At 38.5% G+C, this 25,558-nt stretch overlaps 1 protein-coding gene across 1 annotated transcript in view; it reads left to right on the top strand.

The window, feature by feature from the left end:
* Positions 1 to 2,537: 2,537 nt before the first annotated feature.
* The window catches only part of LOC115209552 (broad substrate specificity ATP-binding cassette transporter ABCG2-like), a 45,773-nt gene continuing 22,752 nt past the window's right edge, over positions 2,538 to 25,558 (top strand). The window contains exons 1-7 of the mRNA XM_036501673.1: positions 2,538 to 2,919; positions 9,273 to 9,332; positions 11,470 to 11,584; positions 12,448 to 12,600; positions 15,351 to 15,508; positions 21,874 to 22,025; positions 25,236 to 25,337. Of these exons, the coding sequence (XP_036357566.1) occupies positions 2,678 to 2,919; positions 9,273 to 9,332; positions 11,470 to 11,584; positions 12,448 to 12,600; positions 15,351 to 15,508; positions 21,874 to 22,025; positions 25,236 to 25,337 (982 nt within the window). The 5' untranslated portion in view covers positions 2,538 to 2,677. The remainder of the gene's footprint in view (positions 2,920 to 9,272; positions 9,333 to 11,469; positions 11,585 to 12,447; positions 12,601 to 15,350; positions 15,509 to 21,873; positions 22,026 to 25,235; positions 25,338 to 25,558) is intronic.

Genomic DNA, 25,558 nt, shown 5'->3' with positions numbered 1-25,558 from the left:
CCCCTCATAACTTTCAGGATTTTTTTTTTCACCGGATTCCTATGTTTTCGATGACGGAGATTCCGAATATGCAAAAAAAAACAAAACACGTTTGAAATATTTTTAAACATCCCACCCAAATTTTAAATTTTTATTTTAATTTTTTTTTTTTTTTCAGTCTACGTGGAGAAATACAGAGATTAAAAATATGAGGGGAAAAAAACATTTTAATTTCAAATTTTTTATGAAAAACTCCAAAATTGATCAACACCCCATCCCGCTGTCTAAAAGTGAAAATGAACAGCTGTTTCGTCCGTTTCCGCATGTGTAGATTTTATAGTGAAACAACAAAAGGATCACAGCATGTGAATCCCACACCACGAAATTTTATATGCTAAAAATAACAGCTAAATGTCTGGAGAATTTTTGTTTGTGTTTGCGCGCGTGCAACAATTTCTTCAGCTTATCCGAGTGAACAGAGAAAGAAGTACACAGAAATATATTTTACATATCTGTCGTATATGTCGGTTTTGTTCTTTCGCTTTAAAGGTAAACGATCCTGATAGAAGCAATTATCTTGCTATCAATTCATTGGATTAATCCCAACAAAATACTACAAGTTTAGTCACTGGTTCAGCACCTATGTTTCTGTTCTTCATTCCAAAATAATAAAAACTTTGGCGCCACTGCATGGTACCAAAGATTCCAACATCACCATCAAAATACAGGACCAGATACTGCAACGGCTTGGGTTTCAGAGGACCACAGCTCTTCAACATCCCCCCTAAATGCCTGAGAGACTTGCATGGTGTGGATGTGGGTTTCTTTAAAACTAAACTGGATCTCTTCTTGTCGGGGGTCCCAGATGAACCTACCTCTCTGCAGGAGACACAGATGCGGGCAGCGGCATCGAACTCCCTTGTTGACCAAGTGCCACGTATCAGAGGTGGATTCACATACTAGTGTAACTCATTCAGCGGTGGTGCCCCAGTATGGCCGCAACCTTCGGGCTGAAACATTTTTAAGGATTTATGGATTTATACTTCCAAAATGGAACTTCATCCATGTGTATCCGCGTACGTATATGTATAAGTGTGTGGGGGGGGGTAGGTAAGTGTTGGTATGCAAGAAAAACATTTACAGAAGTGAACTTACGCAATGTTACACCTCTGAATTTCCTTTTAATTATGATAATGAAACAAGGGGTATCATTTAATTGTGATAATGAAACAAGGGGTTACCGCCAAAATTAATTTCCCTTGCATTTTCTTTTTTAATATTCAATTAAAAGAGAAAATATGTTGCTACCAACAACCTTAAAACTTTAGGAACTTGATCGATCTATCATTGAATGAGGATTTTAATTTCGATTGATACACACGTTATATGTTATTTTTAGCATATCGAGTTTCGTGGTGAGGGCTTCACATGCCGTGATCCTTTTGCTATTTTACTATAAATCTACGCATGTGGAAACGGACAAAACAGCCATTCATTTTCACTTTTAGACAGCGGGATGGGGTAGCAAGGGGAGTGTTGATCAATTTTGGAGTTTTTCATAAAAAATTTGAAATTAAAATGTTTTTTCCCTCTCATATTATTAATCTCCGTATTTCTCCACGTAGATTGGAAAAAAAATTCGATAAAAGTTAAGAATTAAAAATTGGGAGTGGAGGTGTTTAAAAATATTGAAAACGTGGTTATTTTTGCATGTTCTGAATCTCTGTCATCGAAAACATAGGAATCCGGTGAAAAAAAAAATCGTTTTGGTGACCGGGCGCTAGGCTAGATCCTGAAAGTTATGAGGGGTAAAAAACGGATCGTGTGAACTTTCCAACAGTCCTCTTCCCACTCCTTCTGAAAACATTTCCCCAAAAATTTCTTTATAATCGTAATCTATGCTGTTTGAAAGTTGTTTCTATAAAATTTCATGAAAAGATATCCATTTTCCTAAAAGTTATGAGGGGAAAAAACAGATCGTGTGAACTTTCCGACAGTCCTCTCCCCACCTCTTCGGAAAACATTTTCCCCAGAAATTTCTTTATAATCGTAATTTGTGCCATTTGAACGGTATTTCTATAAAGTTTCATCAATATGTATCCATTTTTCTGAAAGTTATGAGGGGAAAAATCAGATCTTATGAATTTTCCGAAAGTCCTCTCCCCACCCCCACGTTTGTTTGCGCAAATTCTTTTCCATATTCGTTTTCTACACACTTTTTTTTACACCTATTAGAGAGGAGACTCATTTTGTTTTCGTTAACGTGTCTTAAACTTTATATTGACCCACGAAAGTACTCATTCCACTTTGTAAATTTTTTCTTACAGGCCCTGCATACGTGTATGATTAAAACAAAAATGGTGTCCCAAAGACAATGTTATAAGAACGATTTCACATGATATATATGCGCGTACATGTAGTTATACACATAGGTATTACATGATGTTAGGTATAAATCTGAAAAGTTCACTGTTCGCACGCTTAAGCTTGTCATCCTATGAAACGATATTTCGAATATATAAACGTCCAAGGAGAGAAAGAAAGAAAGAAAGAGAAGAAAGAAAACAAGACAACCGAAAATATTTTGATTTCTTTTCGATCGAGGGAAAGAGACATAACATAAATAGAGAGAAGGAAAGAAAGAGATATACAATTGGCTTGTGTAACTCATTCGTTTTCGTGAACGGCACAGGTTTAAATGGACGAAACAGCAGCTAATGTTGAAAATAACAATGACCAAGAGGATCCAAAAATATCTTTGGAGATTCCACGGGAAACTCCGGACGATTCAAATTTCGATATAGACAATTTCGATTTCAGGAGATTGAGCCTGAGTCAACAAACTATTATCAGTATTCACGATGTCAGCTATATCGTTAAGACCAGAAGCCTACCATTATGTGGGAAGTTTAAAGAGAAAATTATCTTATCAAATATTTCGTAGGTAGAGTTTTGTACTTAAACTGAAGCGATCTCCGTATCTTTCTAGTATTTCTCTTTTCAACCATAGTTATGTTGTTTTTTATCGTGTTCATATTGGTGGTGACATAATTAGTGGGGCCACGATATGGACGTTCTTTTCTTTGTTCCTTCATTTAGCTGATTGTAAGTGTGTGAGAGAGAGAGAGAGAGAGAGAGAGAAGGAGAGAGAAATCGATCTCATTGCTTCAATAGTACTTTATTTGTTGACACTGAATGGATGAAAGGCAATCACATCACTTTCACTTTTATCAAGATGGCGTATCCTAGTGATAACGGCCTAAATCAAACACGTCTAAACTATGAAACGATTGAAAGCCACGCGCGCACGCTCACACACACACACACACATCTCGGATTGATTCATACCAAGACACAATGAATTATAGAACTCAATACGTAAATCAGAAGACTGAAAATTGCCATTGTTCTTTCAGCTGACAATCTGAGCTGGTTTCTTTTTAAATCGTACGATGTTTGAATATATTTTCAAATGTTATATGAAAGCAATCCAGTTAAACGCTTACCTTAAACTTAAAAAGAAAAAAACATTTGAGCGATAAAAACGTGTTTCTTTTTCCAAACACATCGGACGTGTTAAGGATGACGGATATGAAAGTTGCATCTACCTTTGAATCGTTTCGATGTGCTTGATTTAGACTTATCTCCAAGATATGCTATTTTGAGTGACAAAAGTAAAAGGGTTGTGCCAAACTCAAAGATCACCTAAAGTTGTCCTCGGTGGGTTTTTAACTCAGAGCGCAGAGAGCCGGAACAAATATTTTAAGGCGTTTTTTGAAACACTTTAACGACTTTCTTGTCCGTTCGAGATTGTTATTAGAAATTTGAACAAACGTGTAATCTAGGTGTTAAACTGGTGTGGAAGTATTTTATCAAATGTTGTCTGCTTTAGAATTGTAAATGAACTAACAGGACAATAAACGTGAATTTTGTTTCAGAGTTTGCTTTCATGTTTGTTTTTCCGAACTATTTCTTTATTATTTATTTTAATTTACAAAGATTTCAGTGGATTTTTCTTCTTACGATTCAGAAAGCGAAACCATTGAATTTAGCAGAGTTTTTGACAAATGGTCGAAAACTCAGTAAAAAGAGAATTGTTTTTGAAACTGAGATTATTATCTCTTAACATCCAGTTTCGTGTTTAGTATGTTTGAGGTTGAAATACACATTCGATATCAGTTCGTTTGTTGTATTAACCCTGTACTTACGGGAGCTGAATTCGTAGCGCTATTACTGCTGGAAGAAATCTTTCCTTTTCATATTGTAACAAATATTTGGCAAAATGACCTGACAGCTGATCAACAAAAGAATTGATTCTTATATTTTGAGACTGTAAAAATTTAACTTTTCTCCTAAGTGATGACGCTTTAAAACAAGAGTGGATTTCATAGGCTTTTGTTTCTTTTGAAATCTCTGGCAGGATTTGACAGAAGTCACCTGTCATTACTGTTGCTACTTCTCTCATTGAAATGTTGTTGCACAAGTTCTGCTATCTGCTGTCCAGAAACTCCAGAGATTTCTTGTGAGAAACTGTGCATTTATACTTGACAAACATTTATCAGGTCATCTCATACGTTCTGTCAGATTTTACCATTTTTAAAATTGAATGAAATTTAATAGTATTTTAGAATGTCAGATGGAATTAAAAATTATTTTTATGCATTTGTGTACATTTAAACTAATTAAATATTATTTTACAGAATAATAGAATTTAAATTTCTTTGATTAAAACCCTTTCTAACATGGAAGTATCCAAAGAGCATTTGGGGTCCATAATGCTTTATAAGTACAAAAAAGGAAACTTTGCAGCCAAAGCAACTCGAAACATACACTCAGTTTATGGGAAAGAATGCTTGAATGAAAGAAATTGCAGAAGATGGTTTGCAAAATTCAGAAGTGGAGATTTCAGCCTTGAAGATGAAGATCGAACAGGATGTCCAGTTGAGTTTGATGATAAGCTCCTTGAGGCATTACTTGAAGAAAATCCTGCATTATCAGTTGAAGAATTAGCAATAAATCTTAGTTCAAGCCATACAACTGTTCATCGTCATCTTCAACAACTTGGAAATGTTCCTAAACTTGGAAAATGGGTGCCTCGTGAATTATCCAAAAGCAACTGCAAATCTCGAGTTCTCCATTCTCGCGAGCTCATTTCACCCTTATTGGATAGACTTGTGACTGGTGACAAAAAAATGGATCTTCTATCGAAATATTAAACGTCATAAACAGTGGCTTGATAAAAGGGAAAAAGCTCAACCACAACCGAGAAGGGAACTTCATGGAAAAAAGGTTCTTCTCTCTATCTGGTGGAATTGCAAAGGAGTAATTCACTTTGAATTGTTACCACCTAATGCAACATTCAATCCTCAAGTCTACTGTCAGCAATTAGAGCATTTGAACCAAGCTTTGAAGGAAAAAAGACCTGCTTTAGTGAATCAAAAAGGAGTGATGTTTCATCAGGACAATGCACGACCCCACATGGCAAAGATCACATCACAGAAGATTGAAGAGCTTGGTTGGGAAAAAATTCCTCATCCACTTTATTCTCCCGACCTTGCTCCTTCAGTCTACCATTTGTTTCATAGTTTACAGAATCATTTGTGGGGACATAACTTTAGCAAGCTAGGAGGAGGTCGAAACTGAAATTTCAGAGTTTTTTGCCTTGAAACCAGAAGAGTTTTACACTGATGGGATTAAAAAGCTTGTAAATAGATGGAAGGTAGTCATAGATAATCAGGGAAAGTACATTGATGATTAAATTTGAATTAAATATAACATTTGATCACTTGTTTTCTTTATTCAAAATTCAGACAGAACTTATGGTATGACCTGATAGTATCACTTAAAACTCACATGGTTCTCCAATTCCTTGCAATTTGGCAAACAGCCCAAGAAAATGTACAACCCCAACCATGGAGGAACATGGCAGCACTACCTGAAGAAATAACAGCAATAACTATGTAGTTATATCTTCAGATACTGCAGATATCAGGAAAGCAAATGTCAGCTTCTGGTTGCCAAATCAGAATCTTGTCAACAACACTAGAATTGACTGCCCTTTCATCTACAGTGGGTTTGGGTTATTCATTGATATATGCTGTTAATATGTCAACATTATATGATGCATCTTTCAAAACTTCTGTTGCTGGGTTATTGGCTCCAGTGTAGTTAGGTTTAGAGATGCTGTACTTTTGAAGTTCTTGGCCATTTATATCCCCAAGCTTGTTGAAGAGGGTTGTATTATGGATTTCATTTGTGAACTCTGTTTCCATGCTGGAGTATATCTTGAGCTTGATGATTGAAACCTTTAGCAAAGTCATCATGATACTTGTGCCAAAATAGAAGCAAGCAGGGTTCACAACATTTTGACACTATAGTGAAATGAACCCTAAGAAAAGCAGTGTGAAGCAGAGAAGCTTCTGACATCCTGTTGGTCATCACTCTCTAGCAATCCAAGTATTAATTTATGTCTTGCTCTCTAGCGGTGGGGCAAACTTTGTCATTGGATCTTCAAAGATCTTGAAATGAACTTGAATCTCACACTAGAGAGGAGTCATAGAAAGAAGCCTTCTGGTTGATTGGCTTGTACAGTATTCTCTCTTTCAATGGCACTTTGAAAACTTCTTTCATGTTGGCTTTCAACAGGAACATATTTTTTGACACCATTGCTAGCTGTTCAGTGTTTAAGTAAAACAGAAGTTGATATTTTTGCAAAGATCATACTGGCATAACTTGAAAAGGGTTGTAAGCATTGCATACTTTATATTTACAGTTAGCTGTGTTGCATGTATTCCTCAAGTAAAAAAAAAATTGTTGGCCAGTTTTTAAGTGGATAGCAAGTTATTGAATTTTGGTGTATCTTCATGAATAGAAAAACAAGAAAGTTCCAGAAGGCCTCATTGCTGCAGATGCATTGTTCATGATAGAATCAATTAATTTCGCTTCATCAGAACAAACATTGCAGTGCCAGATCCCCTGAAGAGATGTTTCCAGACACATCTGATGAGCTTTATTGAATTACAGAACTCCAAATTGATGTGTATATTAAATAACTTGATCATGTGTTGCTAGTTGGGAACTATCCTTTTGTTGTCTATTTCATGTTGTCTGACCAAGATTTGGAAAGCTCTCATCTTCCACTGTTTGTTTTCTGAAGACAGATACCTATTTTTATGCTTTGATCACCTTACACACTCACACACACACTCTACGTGTCATCATAATCATTATCATCATCATCACTACTAACACCACCAGCACCACCACTACCATCATCATTGTTTTAACATTTACTTTTCCATGCTTGCATGGATCAAACAGAATTTATTGAGGCACATTTTTTTGGCTAGATGCCCTTTCTATTGTCAACCCTCATCTGTTTCAAGCAAGTTAATATTTCCCTATGATTGGACATATTTTCACAGGAGATTGGAAAACAAAGGACGCTGTTTGAAAGATGGTGATGCTTCTTTACAATTATTACACAATGTCAAGTCAAGGAGACACAGATACCTTCACACACACACACACACACAAGATAAATGTTGCTATCATGTTTTCGAAGATTAGTCTAAATTTAATTATCCTATCACACACACTTTAACTACCTTGATCACTTTATCTGCCCATTTTTAACCAAAAGTATTTCTGCACCTCCCACACCATCACCATTGCCACCCAAGAAAAATTTGTATCTTTTTCATTGCTTGTGAGTAGTCTAGCCAAGGCTCTCCTCTGTCTTACTTTTTGTATACAGCATACAACTACACATTTCTGTCCTAACATTTTAACAATCTCACCAGACCTACCTTTCATTTTGCCTACATGAATTGTAGCTGTTCTAAGGTTGTGGATTGGATGGGAATTGTGAGAGATCAAGATGATCGTTATTTATAGAGGGTCCAGTGACTCCCTTGTATCAATGTTTCCAAAACAAGTTTGTATTTAAAATTAGCAGATCATAGGTATCTTTAAAGAGGAGTATATACAAAAATAAATATTATCGTTGTGATTTACAAGACTAATCTAAGCCTAATCATACCATGTAAAAGAGTACCTATGTCAGTGCCACATAATAAACAAACACTGGATCTATTCCATTTCAATCACAGATTTTTTAAATTAATTTTTTTTAAATAAACAGTTTGAAACTTCAAATACTGGTAGAATTTCTCAAATAGAACACGGTTTACTCTGAATGCTTTTGACAAAATTTCATATTTTAGAAGTTATTTTGTGTTAAAGTTGTTGCGTTTGGGTAATTTCAATCAATCAATGATAGTTGACGAAAACTACTGCTGTTTACGATAATAATCGAAGAGGAACAACTTTCAGGTTATCTCTACTAACTGTCACCATTTGGTTCTATTCGTATGGTGAGCGAAGACGGTGACACCTTTATCCTTTCTTCCCTTCTAGTCAGCACTGTGCATTCCTTACTCTTTCCCTCCCTTCTACACAATCAACTAGTAACCAGTGAGCAAACTTGTCACTGACACTACAATTACTGTGTTATCCGGTGTATAAGCTGCTATTTGTTTTGTTTTACCTTCATGTTTTGATAAGGGTATTTTTTAATCTAATAAAGACTTTTATATTGATGAAATGTGTTTGTTGTTGATTATAGTAAGATAAAATCATGACAATAACAATACATCTCATAGTTATAAAATAAGACATTTTGAAACTACATATACGTCAACAACAAAAAAGCTAGCTGTGGACTCATTGCTCTATAGGCCTTTTAAACACCAGCGTGCTTTATGTGTTTATAAAATACCAATGTCGGGCAAGCAAATAAATATATGTAAATGATATTTCTTCCTTCTTGGTGTTGATTCTTCGATGGTGTTGATTCTTCGAACGGAGTGGTAACATTTAATAGAGATGACCCAGAAGTTGTTCCTCTTCAATTACTATCGTAAACAGTAGTAGCTTTCTTCAACCGAATACACATCGTTGATTGGTTGAAATTACCTAAATATGACAACTTTAACACAAAATAACTTCTAAAATACGAAATTTTGTCAAAAACGTTCAGAGTAAACCGTGTTCTATTTGAGAAATTCTACCAGTGTTTGAAGTTTCAAACTGTTTAGTTAAAAAAAAATTAAGTAAAAAAATCTGTGATTGAGATGGAATAGGTCCCATTTTTGTGATCTTAAGTTAACAGAATGATTTGCTACAATGGAATTTTCTTAATTGTCTTTAAATTTTTAAGGGTTGTTGTAATTTCATATTACCAGTGTCTTTTGTTCACATTAAAGTCTTTTTTTTTTTACATGTCTGTGCAGTGGAATTTTTCCATCTGGCATGAATGCTATTATGGGACCAACAGGCAGTGGGAAATCCTCGTAAGTATTTATTTCCAAATGGTTGTAGTTTTAGATAATTATTCAGTTGTGTAGATTAAGGAAAAGAGGGCAGTGTTCCTGGCTTTTGCATATTGTATTAGGTTATCGCTTATTAGGAAAAGGCAGTCAAGAAAGAAAGCCCAAAGAAATATAATTTTGGGAAAAGAGAACTAAGGAAACAGTTGAAATGGTCAGGTTCTAAAGGAATTTGCAAGTTTAGAAGAACAAGAAATATAGTCTTTGTGTAAAAGTTAGATAGGATACAGCAGCCTGTTAGTGGGTTATGGTATTGATGAAAAAGGGATTGTCAATCAGTTAGATGGCTGTTTGTGTATGTAGCAATAGCTATTGTTCATTCATTGTTTACACTAGGCACACTTTATAGAATGTCCACCTACTTCTTTTCTGTATACTTAACATGGCAATTTTCCTGATAGTATTAGGGTCTTGTCTTCCTTCTCACTCTCTGAAACTTTTGCTTTTGCTAAATTCACTTTATAGTCATTCAGTTTTAGATTTTGGTTGCCTGTCTGGAATTTCTCCTTCAAAATGTTCTACATCGTTTTTATAAGAGTTGCTATCAGCATACAGGAGTTTCCAAGGATAACCAATCTTAAATTACTCTGTTATGGCTTAGAAGACTATTGTAAACATGAATGGACTGAAAACTGTTATTTGTATGCTAAATTAAGCACTGAACTCATCAATTATTTACACATTGCTGATTGCACCTCTGTATAAGGTTTGTATAGCTATCACAAACCATTCATATACCCCTAGCTTCCTTAGTGACCACCAGATCACAAAATGATGAATACTGGCTTATTCCTAGCTAAGCAGTTCTCTTGAAAAGTGGCACCGATGGTATCTCATCCTGACACAAAGCTAAACAGCATTTCATCCACATTAATCCTGTTCTTAATTGATTTTGCGATAACTCTATAACTTTTATAACCTGTTCCAACAGTTTGATGCATCTGTACTTTCCTCTCTCTAGTGCATTTCTTTGGTTCTTTTAGCAATTTATGATACTACTGTGCTAGTCATTAGGTATGGTGTCTTCTTGTGTTACTTGATTGGCTATATTGGTGAGCTGGCAATTTCGTTAGCATGCCAGGTGAAATGCGTAGCAGTATTTCGTCTGCCGTTACGTTCTGAGTTCAAATTCCGCTATGGTCGACTTTACCTTTCATCCTTTCGGGGTCGATAAATTAAGTACCAGTTACGCACTGGGGTCGATGTAATCAACTTAATACGCTTATCTGTCCTTGTTTGTCCCCTCTGTGTTTAGCCCCTTGTGGGTAGTAAAGAAATAGGTATTTCGTCTGCCGTTACGTTCTGAGTTCAAACTCTGCTGAGGTCAACTTTGCCTTTCATCCTTTCGAGGTCGATTAAATAAGTACCAGCTATGCACTGGAGTCGATGTAATTGACTTAAACCCTTTGTCCAGCTACGCGCTGGGGTCGATGTAATCGACTTAAACCCTTTGTCCTTGATTGACTCCTATGTTTAATCCCCTGTGGGCAATAAAGAAATATATACAGGTGACAAGCTGTACCCTACTTTAATAGATATTTTAAGCATGTTGGCAACTGTCCATGATGGGCTAGCTGCTTTCCCTACTGTTATATCTTTAATCACTGTATCTACCATACTGCTGTCAATTTGGATAGTTGATCCCTCTGTTGTGTGTACTTGGAACTGGCCCTCTCTCTCCCACACATTCCCCACATTCAATAATTACTCAGAGTAGCACCAGAGCTTCCTCTTATAGTAGCACAAGAGCCTCTCATAATAGCATTTGAGCCTTTCATAGAGCTTTTGAGCCTCTCATGGTAGCATTTGAGCCTCTCGTAGTAACATCTGAGACTCTCATAGTAGCATTTGAACTTCTCATAGTAGCATTTGAGCCTCTTATAGTGTTATAGCCTCTTATAACGCCTCTCATAGTTGCACTAAAGTGTTTCACAGTAGCACTACATTGTAAGCATGTGTGGTTGAGTGAGTGTGTGTGTGGGGGGGTTCCAGCTATAATGTTCTGCTCGAAGTCTTGGATAATTTTTGTGACTGGATTTCTATTTTTGCTAACCACTTTCCATTTGTAATAACCAATGAAAAGAATACCTTTCTATTCTAGCTTGTTGAATGTTATAAGTGGTCAAAAAAATCCAGCTGGATTGTCAGGTACCTTATTAATCAATGGCCGTTTACCACCAGTCAACTTCAAATGTAAAGTTGGTTACGTAGAACAGGTGAGTTTTTTTTTGTTTTTGGTATACTTTCTAAGATTATCATCATCATTGTAATTATGTTATTTTTCATTGGCCTTGCTCTTGTATAATATTGGCTGCTGCAAGGTTGTCAACATCATTTTCATCTTCCATCATGTATATACACTTGCCAATAGAATTTCCTACCACATTCAGTAATGTTCACAAAGCCTATTACAGTATACCATTTATTGCTGTGCTCCACCATCAAGAATATAGTTTAGATGTTATAGGTTGTGGTGTCATTTAATGAGATTCCGCTCAGAAGGCTGTAATGTTGTTTGGTAGTAGACCTGGATGAAGGATATATAAAACACAATGTGGTAACTTTAAATACGTTTATTGTGGTCACACAAGCTGAATGGAAGTGGTTGATGTACATTTGTTCATATATCTACATGCATCTGCGTGGGTTATATGTTAGCTGTTAACCCTGGTGAGAAGCTCACAAACAGTGATGTGTTAGAGCCAGTGCAGAGTGTTGGTGCTGTGTAGATGTTGACATCATTGGTGAGAGACATCAGTGGTGGCGATGAAGATGGAGGTTGCTGCAATGTTCCAGTAGGTGTCAGGGTGCTCATAAAGAAAAAAAATCAACTGTTTTAACTCAAAACAAATGGTGATCCAGATACCAATGGCCACCAGAAACAAGACGGCTCTCTTCCTTTCTATCCAAGCCAAGCACCCTTTTTTCCTGTATCTCTTTTTCTCTCCTTCAATCTTAAATTGTCTCTCTCTCTCTTCTTGTTTTCTCATCTGTTTCTCTTGCTCACTCTCCACCACTTTTTCATTCTCTTCCTCCAGCTATCTCTTTCTCCCACTTTCCATTGTCTTTTTCTATATAGGATGATGTCGTCATGCCAACTCTCAGTGTGAAAGAAAACTTGTTGTTTTCTGCAGCCCTTCGTTTGCCTGCTTCATTTTCATCAGAAATCCGTAAAGAAAGGGTGGATACATTGATAGAAGAATTAGGGCTCTCTGACGTGGCTGACTCCAGAGTAAGTGTTGATGTTACTCATTGTTTAATATATTCCTGTAATTATGATAACGAGAAAAGAGGGCCAAGGACTGAGTTATAGTGAACTTCTGTTTGCAAGCTAAATTCATTGCTTAACTCATTGCTGACTCTCACTTTGCTGGCTCTACTTCTCTACATAGCATGTATGACTCTCACAAACTAGTTCTCTTTCCCTGGTTTCCTGAATGACCATTATATTACAAAATGTGAAATCTTATCAAAGGCCTTCTCCAGGTTAATGAATGTTAGGTGTCATAGCTGAAACCGAGAATTGAGTCCTCATTGCAAAAAAATAACCACTAAATCTTTTGCTATTGCTATTATTTCTCTTCCTCATTAGCGGTAAGGCTAAATGACCTCACCGATATTAATGACACATCTTGAGCTGATGAGGAACCCACTATATGATCTGCTAGAAATAGCAGCCAAATCCTCCTCAAACCATACCTTATTTCCTCAAAAACGTGAATATACTTTGCATAATGTAAACCTAGATACACTGTTTGAAGAAAAAAAAGATGGGATGTTCACAACTGGAATATCTTTAATCATAAGTCTGCTTGATTAAAGTTGGCTTGAGGCTAACTCATAAAAACAACAATGATAACTAATCATGATACCTCTTATATCGTTTGAAAGCTGAGAGTTCTTTCTATCATCTGCTATGGTATTTATTATTTACATCTCTTCAGTATAGTTTGACATTTATATTTATATCATTAGTGATAGGGAAGATTGTATGACATTTGTGTTGCAACTGTCCATAGTTTGTGTGTCATATGGAATTTCTACCTACATCTTTTCTATATTTTCATGCAAAATTTAAATCTATTTCTTCACCAGAGAAAACATCTTTTTTTACTCTGCTGAAGTTTGGATCAAACCAACATTTGATGTGCAATAGAGACATTCTAATCTATGGCCAATATCCAATGCTTATTTATGGAATAAGACCAGCAACAAGTATGTTTGTACACTTATTTAGAAAAACTACCTCATACAGGTACATAAACAATAAATAATTCCAAATATAAACAAGAAGAAAAACATTTTAATCAAATCAACAGTATGATGCAAGCAACCAGAAAAGATAACCAGTAGAACTGTTGACATTAGATAAGCATAAATAAGAGTGAAACTTCCCCATCTGTAGAAACTCTCTGAAAATCTGTTATGTTCTAATGGAAAATACTTATTGACACCTCTGTCCTGTAACAAACAGAAACAGTGTTGAAGCAAAGAAAAAAAAGAACAAAGATACATACTTTCAAAAGCATGTCATCAATTCACATATTGACAATAGAAATCAAGTGAGTAATATACGTGGGGTGTCTGAAATGTCTTGAGCCTCAAAAAAACAAAAGGTAGTACAAGACTTCTGATGATTTATTTTTAGATGAAAGTCAGAGGGGGCTAAGTCTGGCAGATGGGGAACAAGTTCTTATCCACAATCACAAATTGTTGTCATGGCAACCACTGATGAAAAATAACTCCTCTGGTGAGCATTCCTGGCCTTTTTTCTTTGATTGCTTCCTGGAGGCAATACAGTAGCTGAAAATAATACAGCCCTGTCACTGTGTGACCCTTTTCAAGGTAATCGATCAACAAGACACCTTGAGAATCCAAAAAAACTGACGCCATGACCTTGCCAGCTGAAGGAATGACCTGGCCTTCTTTGGGGTAGGAGAAGATGTGTGCTTCCATTGCTTTGATTGTTCTTTGGCTTCAGGCTGGTAGTGATGAACCCAACTTTCGTCCATAGTAATAAAATGAGCAAGAAAATTCTTTTCATTGGCTTCAAACAGTTCCAGATTGCTCATAGACAAAGTGCACCTGTTGCTTTTCTGTTCAGGAGTCAAAAGGTGAGGGACTCACCTTGCAGAAACCTTTGAGAACCCAAGTTCTTTTGTCACAATGTTGTCTGCTCTTTCATTTGAGATGCCCAGTCTCTCAGCTACCTGGCGACATGATATTCGACGATCTTGCATTATCATACCAAGAGCAAGGTCAATGTTGTCCTTGGTGGTTGCAGTTGGAGGCCTCCCTGGTGTGGGATCATCTTCCACACTCTCCCTGCCACGCTGGAATTCATTTATCCAGCGTTTGACTGTTGCATATGAAGGAGCATTGTCTGTTAATGTTCTAACCATATCTTCATGGATTTCTGATGGAGTCATGCCTTTCAAATGAAGGTACTTTATGACAGCACGATACTCAGTTTTCTCCATTTTCCTTGTAACCTCGACACTTGTTTATTCAAAAATCTGTAACAAAAAAAAAAAATTTTAAATATCAGAATCATGAAAATGAGCAAGAATACTCTGAAAAGACTGCATTTACCAGAAAAAATTGATTCAGCTACCTAGCAGCCCCGTTTCTAGGTTAGGCTCAAAACTTTTCATACACCCCTCGTAAAATCTAAGGTAAGTTCTTCAGTCCTTCACAACAGCATCGTACATCAATTTCTATCTGGTTAAGTGATTGCTTAGAGGCTCTCCTATTGGCCTAATTAATCTCTTTTCTATATTTATAGAGAAGCTGTTTGTTCTAAATAGATTAAAAGATTCCCTAAACTTCTAGTGCAGCCTGATTACTTCCCAAAACAGGTCTAATATATTTTCACATGTCCACAGTCTACAGGCAGGAAATTTTTTCATACACTTCTCCTTATGAATACATAAAAAGGCATAGTTACATTGGACCTTTTCTCATATTACTGTTTATCACTAGGTTGGCAGTGAATTAATACGAGGTATTTCAGGTGGTGAACGAAAAAGGACTTGTATTGGTTTGGAACTAATCACTTCTCCACAGATTTTGTTTCTTGATGAACCAACCACTGGTCTTGATTCCAGTACAGCATACAGTGTTATGCATCTTCTAAAAAAGTAATTATGATTTGCTATGTATTTTCTCTTTCTTTCTTTCTTTTTTCTTTCTGTCTTTCTTTCTTTCTTTTTAGCATTTTGTTTTACACTTTTACATTATATTTATGCTATAATATGTCAATCAAATCTTAAAATTTTGAATTTCTTTTGAGATGTTATCTGAATATTACAACCTTGAAATGCACATTTTCTTTCCTCTGTAATTCTATGTTTTTGTAAGAAATCATCAGTGTTATTATCAGTGGCAGCAACATTGTGGACATCTTTTGCAGCAATCATAATAACTAAAGGAATAAAGTTCTAAATTCGATTATTAATTAAAACATTGTAATTGGTGCTGGTATGTTCTTAGGTCATGGCATATAACTACTTTCTACCCACTTTTTTAGCAGCAGAATAAGCCAGAACAACAAAAACGCCTTAGTGGGAAACCACCAAACATGCCAGAAACTGACATGTGATTCAAAATTTATCTTCTTACATTACAATAACTAAAGAGTGATTGTAATGATTTCATTCATAAGTATGAAAATTCAGGGTCAGTGTGTGGTTTAATAGAGTCTGGTTAGCTAACTAAACACTCATGTCATAGATACTCAGAGGTTTAAAATTCCAGATACATAATGGTTCAGACTGGAACCTTCTTCATATTTCACCAGTGGCTTTTTTGTGATGTCCATTGTGACAGTTAAAGCTTGTTACTACTGTTTTACTCTTCATATATCTTCTTGTTTTTGAAGATGATCAAGACTTTATCTCTTAGACAGTAAATAACTTCTTAACCCTTTAGCATTTAAACCAGCCATATCTGGCCAAAATAATCTACCTGTTTTATCTTCAAACTAACCAGATCTGGCTTCTCACACTTACCCTACAATATTTTTCTGAAAACTAACAATCACATCATTGAAATCTCAAAGTTACAAAGTAATACATGACTAATTCATATCAGTGTGTATTAAAAAGCATTACATTTGACTGATAAATCAGAATTCTAAAGAGTTAAAGAGCAACAACAATGAGGGATGAAGCCAAATAGTCAATGGAGAATCTTGTGAAGGCACATGGAAGGTGCCTTCACAAACAAAGAAACTATGGGAGTGGCAGTATTTCATGATTGAAGATGTGCATGATAACCTGACTACTGTGGCAAAATATCTACCATTCAAATCCTGACTTGCCTTAAAAGTAAGGAAGGACTGTACTGTAAATAAACAGCCTCACTCTCTTGTACTTAACTTCTTGGGTCAGTGCTAAGATGAGCCAAAACAAATGAAAGTATAACAAGGAAGCAGTGGGATGATCAGGGACATCTTCATATCTCACCGTGCTCAGAAATAACATTATTAGACCCAAGTTCTATGGTATGCTGCCAACAATTCACATCTAAGTCTATCTTTCTGACTGGTGAAAGTTGACCACTGGTGGTTGTTTCCTCTAAATGGTGCACTAGAATCCAGTCTTCATATGCAAAGGATGATAAGCCTTCAAAGAATTTCACGGAAAATTTAAAACTGATTGGCAGCCTTCCATCTGGTTTAGCTGGCCTACCAGGAAATGGTGTACTTTTGCATACAAACAGTTGAGAGCTGGGTGCCAGGTGGGTGTACGTGGAAGACAAGCTCTATTGAAAAGGAATTACCAGGACCTCCTACTATAGACATTGTCTCTCCCTAACATTCTCTACCTTTTCATATAAACATAAACAAAAGTTACAACGATGGTAATATTAACCCTTTTGTTACCTTATTTCTATTGAAATACTCTGTGTTTCTTTCAATTAATTTTAAATATGACAAAGAATTTAGTAAAATAACTTAGTTATCGTTCGGCTAGTGTTAAGAACATAAATTGTGACAAAGGTTTGGCGGAAGATTTTAGTTCAAAACTTTTGAAAACAAGACATTTGTACTCAGAGCCAGAGCCGGTTTCAGCCGGGCTGGTAACAAAAGGGTTAAAGAAAAGAAAGATAGGCTTAGATGTAAATTGCTGGCAGCATACCATAGAACTTGGGCTTAATTATGGAGTCACTTATGTGTTGTGTTTGACTCAATTAGATTATTGCAAGTGATATATTACTTGGCTCAGTTTGCTACCTTAAATTCGTCATACATTATTTATATAGCTAGCCAAGACAGTGCTGTTGAAATAGATGTATTATGGGATTTAGGTTTGTTTGATTTCAGTTTTTTCAAATTTGCATTTCATCAGTTTGGGACTATATAGAATACACACATGATATTGGTGTTATTTGATCAGACTGTACTTTTCCTGTAAAAATTATTCTTGTGACTTATCTAAAAGCCTTTGATATCTTTTGTAAAGAAATTAATTAATTTAGTAAACTAATCATCATCATCATCATCATTTAGCGTCCGCTTTCCATGCTAGCATGGGTTGGACGGTTCAACTGGGGTCTGGGAAGCCAGAAGGCTGCACCAGGCCCAGTCTGATCTGGCAGTGTTTCTACGGCTGGATGCCCTTCCTAACGCCAACCACTCTGTGAGTGTAGTGGGTGCTTTTTACGTGCCACCCGCACAGGTGCCAGACGGGGCTGGCAAACGGCCACGGACGGATGGTGCTTTTTACATGTCACCGGCACGGGGGCCAGGCAAGGCTGGCAACGGCCACAATTGGATGGTGCTTTTTACGTGCCACCGGCATGGAGGCCAGTCAGGGCGGCGCTGGCAACGGACACGGTCAGGTGGTGCTTTTTACATGCCACCGGCAACGGGGGCCAGGTGAGGCTGGCAACGGCCATGATCGGATGGTGCTGTTTATGTGCCACCAGGAGGCCAGTCGGGGCGGTGCTGGCAACGGACACGGTCGGATGGTGCTTTTTACGTGCCACCGGCACGGGGGCCAGGCGAGGCTGGCAACGGCCACGATCGGATGGTGCTTTTTACATGCCACCGGCACGGAGGCCAGTCGGGGCAGCACTGGCCATGGCCACTATCGGATGGTACGCTTACGTGTCACCGGCACTGGTATCGCAGCTGCAATTTCCATTGATGTTGATCGACTTCGATTTTGGTTCTGATTTCTGATTTGATTTGATTTGATTTGATTTTGATTTTGATTTCCGATTTCCACTTGCCTCAACGGGTCTTCACAAGTGGAGTTTTGTGGCCCAAGAAGGAAAGGTATGCATAAGTCGACTGGCTACATCCCAGGTAGAGGCCACAGGTAATGGTCTCATTAGTCCTGCCGAGTCTTCTCATGCACAGCATACTTCCATAGGTCTCAGTCTCTAGTCATCTCCTCAGTGAGACCTAAAGTTCGAAGGTCGTGCTTCACCACCTCATCCCAGGTTTTCCTGGGTCTGCCTCTTCCACAGGTTCCCTCAACCGCTAGGGTGTGGCACTTTTTCACACAACTATCTTCATCCATCGGAGCAAACTGACTTCATTTCTTGCGAGCTTACGCATATCCTCAGCTGTCACAGCCCATGTTTCACTGCCATTTAGCATAGCTGTTCGTACACACGCGTCATACAGTCTGCCTTTTACTCTGAGCGAGAGGCCTTTTGTCACCAGCAGCGGTAAGAGCTCTCTGAACTTTGCCCAAGCTATTCTTACTCTAGCATTTACACTTTCAGCACACCCGCCCCCACTATTGACTTGGTCACCTAGGTAATGGAAACTATCAACTATTTCTAGTTTTTCTCCCTGAAAAGTGGCAGAAGTTGGTCTCAGAGCATTTTCAGTGTTTATTGCTCCTGAGCATCTGCCACATACAAAAACTATCTTCCTAGTTAGCCTTCCTTTGACATTGCTGCACCTCTTATGTGTCCATAGCTTACACTTGGTGCATCTTATAGAGTTTCTACCTACACCTTTTCTACAGATCAAGCAGAGCCATCTACCTGAAGGCATTTGTGATTTGTCTACCTTACTACTTATTAGGACTTTGGTTTTAGCTAGATTGACTCTAAGGCCCTTCGATTCTAATCCTTGCTTCCACACCTGAAACTTCTCCTCCAGTTCTGATAGAGACTCAGCAATTAGAGCAAGGTCATCAGCATAGAGGAGCTCCCAGGGGCATCCTGTCTTGAATTCCTCTGTTATTGCCTGGAGGACTATGGTAAATAGGAGGGGGCTGAGGACTGAGCCTTGGTGGACCCCTACCTCTACCCGGAATTCTTCACTGTACTCGTTGTCAACCCTCACCTTACTAGCAGCGTCCCTGTACATGGCTCGCACAGCTCTCACTAACCATTCATCTATCCCTAGTTTCCTCATTGACCACCAGATAAGGGATTGGGGGACCCTGTCGAAGGCTTTCTCCATGTCAACAAAAGCTAGGTACAGGGGCTTATCTTTGGCTAGGTATTTCTCTTGCAGCTGCCTTACCAGGAATATAGCATCAGTGGTACTTTTCCCTGGCACAAACCCAAACTGCATCTCATCTAGACTAACTCTCTCTCTAATTAGTTGGGCTATGACCCTCTCCGTAACCTCCATTACCTCATCCAACAGCTTGATACTTCTGTAATTATTTGTATCTAGGGCATCACCTTTACCTTTGTAGCAGTTGACTATTATGCTACTACACCAGTCATTGGGTATGACTCCTTTGTGTATCACCTGATTAACTATACAGGTGACTAGGCTATAGCCGACACTACCAGATATTTTGAGCATCTCTGCAGTGATTCCTAATGGGCCTGGGGCTTTCCCTGTCTTCATGCTTCTAATTGCCTTAACTACCAAGGAACTATCAACCCTGATAGCTGGTCCCTCTGTTGGGTCAACATTTGGCAGACTCTTTTTATCCCATTCATTTTCTTTATTCAGCAACCTTTCATAGTGGCATCTCCAGACCTCTCTCTTTGCATCCTCATTTAGTGCAAGTGAATCATCTTCCATGCGAACACACTTCTCTCCTACCACATCACAATTCTCTCTCACACACTGTCTTGCAACACGAAACACCTCCAGTCTTTGGCCCTCATGGCACAGAACATTGGCAAATTTTTTCTTATCTGCTTCCCCTTTGGCTAGATAGACCTGTCTCCTAGCTTCCCTTTTGGCAGTCTGATACAATTCCCTGCTACCACCATACTTCCAGTCCTTCCAAGCCTGTCTCTTTTCTCTAATAGCCCTGTCTACAACATTGTTCCACCACCACGTTACCTTGGGACGAGAGGGGTCTTTGCACCAGCCACAGATCAGGTCAGTGGCTCTCAGCAGGTTGTCCCTTAGAAACGTCCAGTTGCCTTCTACCCCATGAGATACTCTATCCCCTTCTACTCCGTCAAAGGCTTCAAGTAACATGTCCCTAAATCTCTGTCCATTCGCAGGATCTTTAAGCTTCCAGATCCTTCTTCTCCATGTTGGTCGTCTTCTGGTTGTCCTCTTAGTCCTGATCCTAAAGTCACTAACTACCAGTCTATGTTGCGGGGTACATTCTTCGCCTAGGAAGGTTTTGGCATTTATAAGCAGCCATCTCTCCCTTTGCCTGGCAAGGATGTAGTCAATTTGGCTGGTATCTTGGCCCGATCGGTAGGTGACTAGGTGGCTGGTAGGTTTCCTGAAGTTAGTGTTGCAAACCATAAGATTATTTGCATCGCAGAACTCCAGCAGCCTGGTTCCCTCCTTGTTGCGGGAACTATAGCCATAGCCTCCATTTACACCATGGAAGCCCCCAGCATGTCGTCCAACGTGACCATTGAAGTCATCAGCCACAAAGTTCATGAAGTAAGTTAAAAAAATTTCTTCAAGTCAAAATTTGATTTCAATAAATTCTAATATGTAATATCTGTGAAAGCTATATATGAATTGTTTTGCTATCTGACTACTTGCAAGATCACTAGTTTGTTTGCTGCCACTGGCACTGTTGAATATACTTAAGTCTTGCTACCTCACTACATCTAGCTTACTACCTGAAACAGTGGAAGCACTATTTTAGTTAGTGTTTAGTTAGTTCATAAGTGGCTAATTTAAGTCCTGTTGTAGGTGTAACAATAAAAACCCAATCCCGTGTATTCATCATCATCATCATCATTTAATGTCTGTCTTCTATGCATACATGGATAGGATGGTTGACAGGAGCAGGCCAGGAAGAAAACTACTCCAGGCTACTGTGTTTGCTTTGGCAGGGTTTTTATGGCTAGATGCCCTTCCCAACACCAAACACCCTGCAGAGATTCCAGTTACTACTCTTCGGAATTACTTGGTTTCCTGGTGATCCTTGATTATATGTACTTTTGTATGGGGCTTAATTTCTATTGAAATGGCAATGAGAAAGACGTAATTTACAAAATCTTATTTATTATTCCTATAAATTTGATGTCTCATATTTCAAGAAATGTTTCTTTTACTGTATGTATCTATAATTTTAAAGTTTGTTTCTTATTTACACAGGTTATCCGAGAAAGGAAAGAATATAATTTTTTCCATCCATCAACCACGTTATTCAATCTATAATTTATTTGATAATATCACATTATTATACAATGGAGTTCTTGCCTTTCAAGGACCAAGAAATGAGGCACTAAGCTATTTTGAAAGCATAGGTAATTTGACCTTTGTTATTATTCCTATTTGATTGAATCTAAGTAAACTGATTAACATATTTAATTGGTTCTTATTAAGCCAGCTATTATATAGGAACCAAATTCCATTTGGTCATGATATTGTGTTGAAGAGGACTTGTCCAATAACCCATAGAAAAATGGATATAAATATGATGATTATGTAATCACCCATAACAACGAGCACCCTACTTCAAAAGCATTATGATATATATTATGATATATATTTAACTTCATGTAAATACATTACTGCTCTATCTTTTAGAGTGTACTTCCTTTTGGATATATGATCCACTGACAATATATATACGTGTATAACGGGAAAGTTTAAAAAAATAAACAAAAGACGAAGGCAGGTGGAGTACAAGCAAACAAATGTATTAGTATAGCGCTCAGGAATAGAAATAGAAAAAGTCTTTTACGTTTCGAGCCTACGCTTTTCGACAGAAAGATACACAGAAAAAAACAAGGAGAGAAAAAAAATGCATGTAGGAGCTAACGATCTATCATGACGTCCTGACTTCGGACAGTGGTCAGACGCGAAAGGGACAGTAGGGGAGATAACAGGGTCAAGTGACTTCCAATACGAAGGTGCCCCCAACACAAAGGTGCGTGTGTGTATAAGAGAGTATGTATGTGCGTGTGAAAGAAGGCTGGTGGTCTGGATGTGTGTGTGTGTATGTATGTGTGGGTGTGGAGATGTGGGGATGGGTGTGTGGGTGGTGTGTTGTGATGTGATGTGGGGATGGGTGTGTGGGCGGTGTGCTGTGGATAGTGTGTTGTGATGTGATGTGTAATGTTGTATGGTGTAGTGTAGTGTGGTGTGATGTTGTGGGGAGGTGGGGGAGGTGAGAGTGGGGAAAGCACAGGTGGGGTATGGGTTCGGCTGAGGGTTGGGGTAGAGGGTGGGGTTAGAGGTGAGGTATGTGGGGGAGGGTATGGGGCATGGGTGAGGTATGTGGGGGAAGGGTGTGGGAAGGATAGGGAAGGTGAGGTAGGGGTGCGTGGGTTTATGGGGGGAGGGGAAGGTGGGTATATGAGGAGAAAGAGAAGGAGAGAAGAGAGGGAGGATGGGGGAGAGTGAGAGGGGAACCTATACGCCAAGAAACCGGGAAACCGGCCCTTATGAGCCAGTCATGGCTCGAGAAGGAACAAACAGCATATATATATATATATATAAACGATAAACGTCACCCTTTTCAAGCCTAGCCAGGCTCATGGGCCTGGTTTCTGTGGCATATGTGTTCCCCCCAGCTGGACAGGCTGCCAGTCCATCGCAGTCTTACTCATTTTTGCCAGCTGAGTGGACTGGAGCAACGTGAAATGAAGTGTTTTGCTCAAGAACACAACGCGTTGTCCGGTCCAGGAATCGAAACCACAATCTTACGACCATGGTGCTGACACCCTAACCACTAAGCCATGTGCCTCCACTATATATATATATATATATATATATATATATATACTCAATATAAAATAGTGTACATTTAAACACAATAGAAAACTACCCTTCAACAGGTAATTTTTGCATGCTAGAAGAAATAGTCAAAATGACCAAAACCACATTTAATAGCAATTTTCGAAAGAAATGAAAAATAAAAACTTTTACCTTGTTATTTTTTGTGGTTATACCTATGTTTCAAATTTCTTTAGCAAATAAGATAATTTGCTAGGAGAATTTGCCTAGCAAATTATAGGGGCAGGGGTTATAGATCTCATGTCTTGAGTTTGAGTCATTCTAGGTCCAGTAAGTCTTTAAGGATCCTTGCCTGCTCTGCTATGCAAAGCTTGCATTGTATGCTGTTTACATAAGACCCTGGCTGTTCTATGATCCTCCATTTAATTCCATATGGAGTCCCTTCATCCTTAAGGCAACACACGCTTGACTGGCCAAGGACGTGACCTAACATCTTTCTAGGACCCTAAAAGAGGACCATCTTAAATGCAGCTGATGTGATGTATCTCTGAACTTGTCTCTGCACCTCTGGTGTATCTTCCATTGATTCTGGGCCTGAAGTTGTTGCAGTTGCTGTTGTTGGATCTGTCACCAATGCTGTTATTACAGAGCGTGGGTCCAGCAACACGGCTATAGCTGTAGTTGTCATTGCAGTAGCCATCACTGGCCATAATGTTGATGTTGCTGATTTTTGTTTGTTTGTTTGTTTAGCACCTGGGAGAAGTCCGAGGCGTGGTCCTTTGCTATTCATAAGACCTGCAGAAGAGAAAGCAGGTCAACACCCAACACCGAGAGCATCGACGGATGGATGAATGCGCATCCAGGCTCAGCAGTTGCGTAGGAAGTCGGGGACAAGAAACAGGAAGAAAGAGTAAGAGAAAGTTGTAGTGAAAAAGTACAACGGGTCACCCCCCCCCTGCCGGAGCCTCGTGGAGCTTTAGGTGTTTTCGCTCAATAAACACACACAACGCCCAGTCCGGGAATCGAAACCACGATCCTCCGACTGCGAGTCTGCTGCCCTAACCACTGGGCCATTGCGCCTCCACTTGATGTTGCTGATGGTGTTGTGGTTGCCATCGCTGTTAATTCTGGGTGTGGGACTGGTAGTTCTGCTGGTGTTGCTTGTGCTGGTGTGGTCATCATCTCTGGCTGTAGCGCTGATGCTGGTGTTGTGGTCGTTGTTGTCTGTGCTGGTATTTCTGCCACTTAATGCGTTGCTGGTGTTGCTGCCTCCGTTGTTGTCATTGTTATTGTCAATGTTGTTGGATGAGCTGCTTCGGATGTAGCTGTTGGTGCTGGTGTTTCTGCCACTTAATGCATTGCTGTCACTGCTGCCTCCACCATTGCCGTTGTTGTCGTTGATGTTGTTGAATGAGCCACTGCTGCTATTGCTCTGATTGTTTGGGCTGGATACCACCACAGCCTCATATATGACTCCCATAGCCTCGTGTTGCCCCCCCCCTCTCACACTGAGCAGTCAGTGTACTCCTTGCATGAGCTATATTCAACATTCAAATTTGACTAGCTGCATTCAACATTTAACTTTAGGCAGGCTCACTGAACATTCAATTTCTACTAACTATTCTTAGTATTTAGCTTCTGTTTGCTACAACCAGCATTTAACTTTGGTTGAATATATGCAATATTCAGACAATACCTATGTAGATTAAGCCTTTAAAATTCAGCTCAGCTTCATTCTTAGGCAACATACCTATAATGGGTGTTTTATTTTGAAGGTTACATTTGTGAAGAACACAACAATCCAACTGATTTCTTTCTAGATGTCATCAATGAAGAAACTTCAGATCATGAACCCAATCTAACACTGGCAGATCAAGGTTTGGCTTTTCAAATTCACTAAAATTACCTACACTTACTTCTGATACCCATTCAACCTCTCAACTCGTACACTTGTTTGTTTGTTTGTTTGTTTGTGTGTGAGTGTGTGTGTGTGTGTGTGTGTGTGTGTGTGTGTGTGTGTGTGTGTGTGTGTGTGTGTGTGTGCGTGTGCGTGCGTGCATGTGTGTATAGTAACTCCCAGATAAAACACTATATAAAA

Source organism: Octopus sinensis, linkage group LG3, assembly GCF_006345805.1.
Source record: "Octopus sinensis linkage group LG3, ASM634580v1, whole genome shotgun sequence".
Classification (NCBI taxonomy): Eukaryota; Metazoa; Mollusca; class Cephalopoda; order Octopoda; family Octopodidae; genus Octopus; species Octopus sinensis.
Note: the sequence above shows the minus strand (reverse complement) of the source record. Positions and strands in the feature narration are given on the sequence as shown.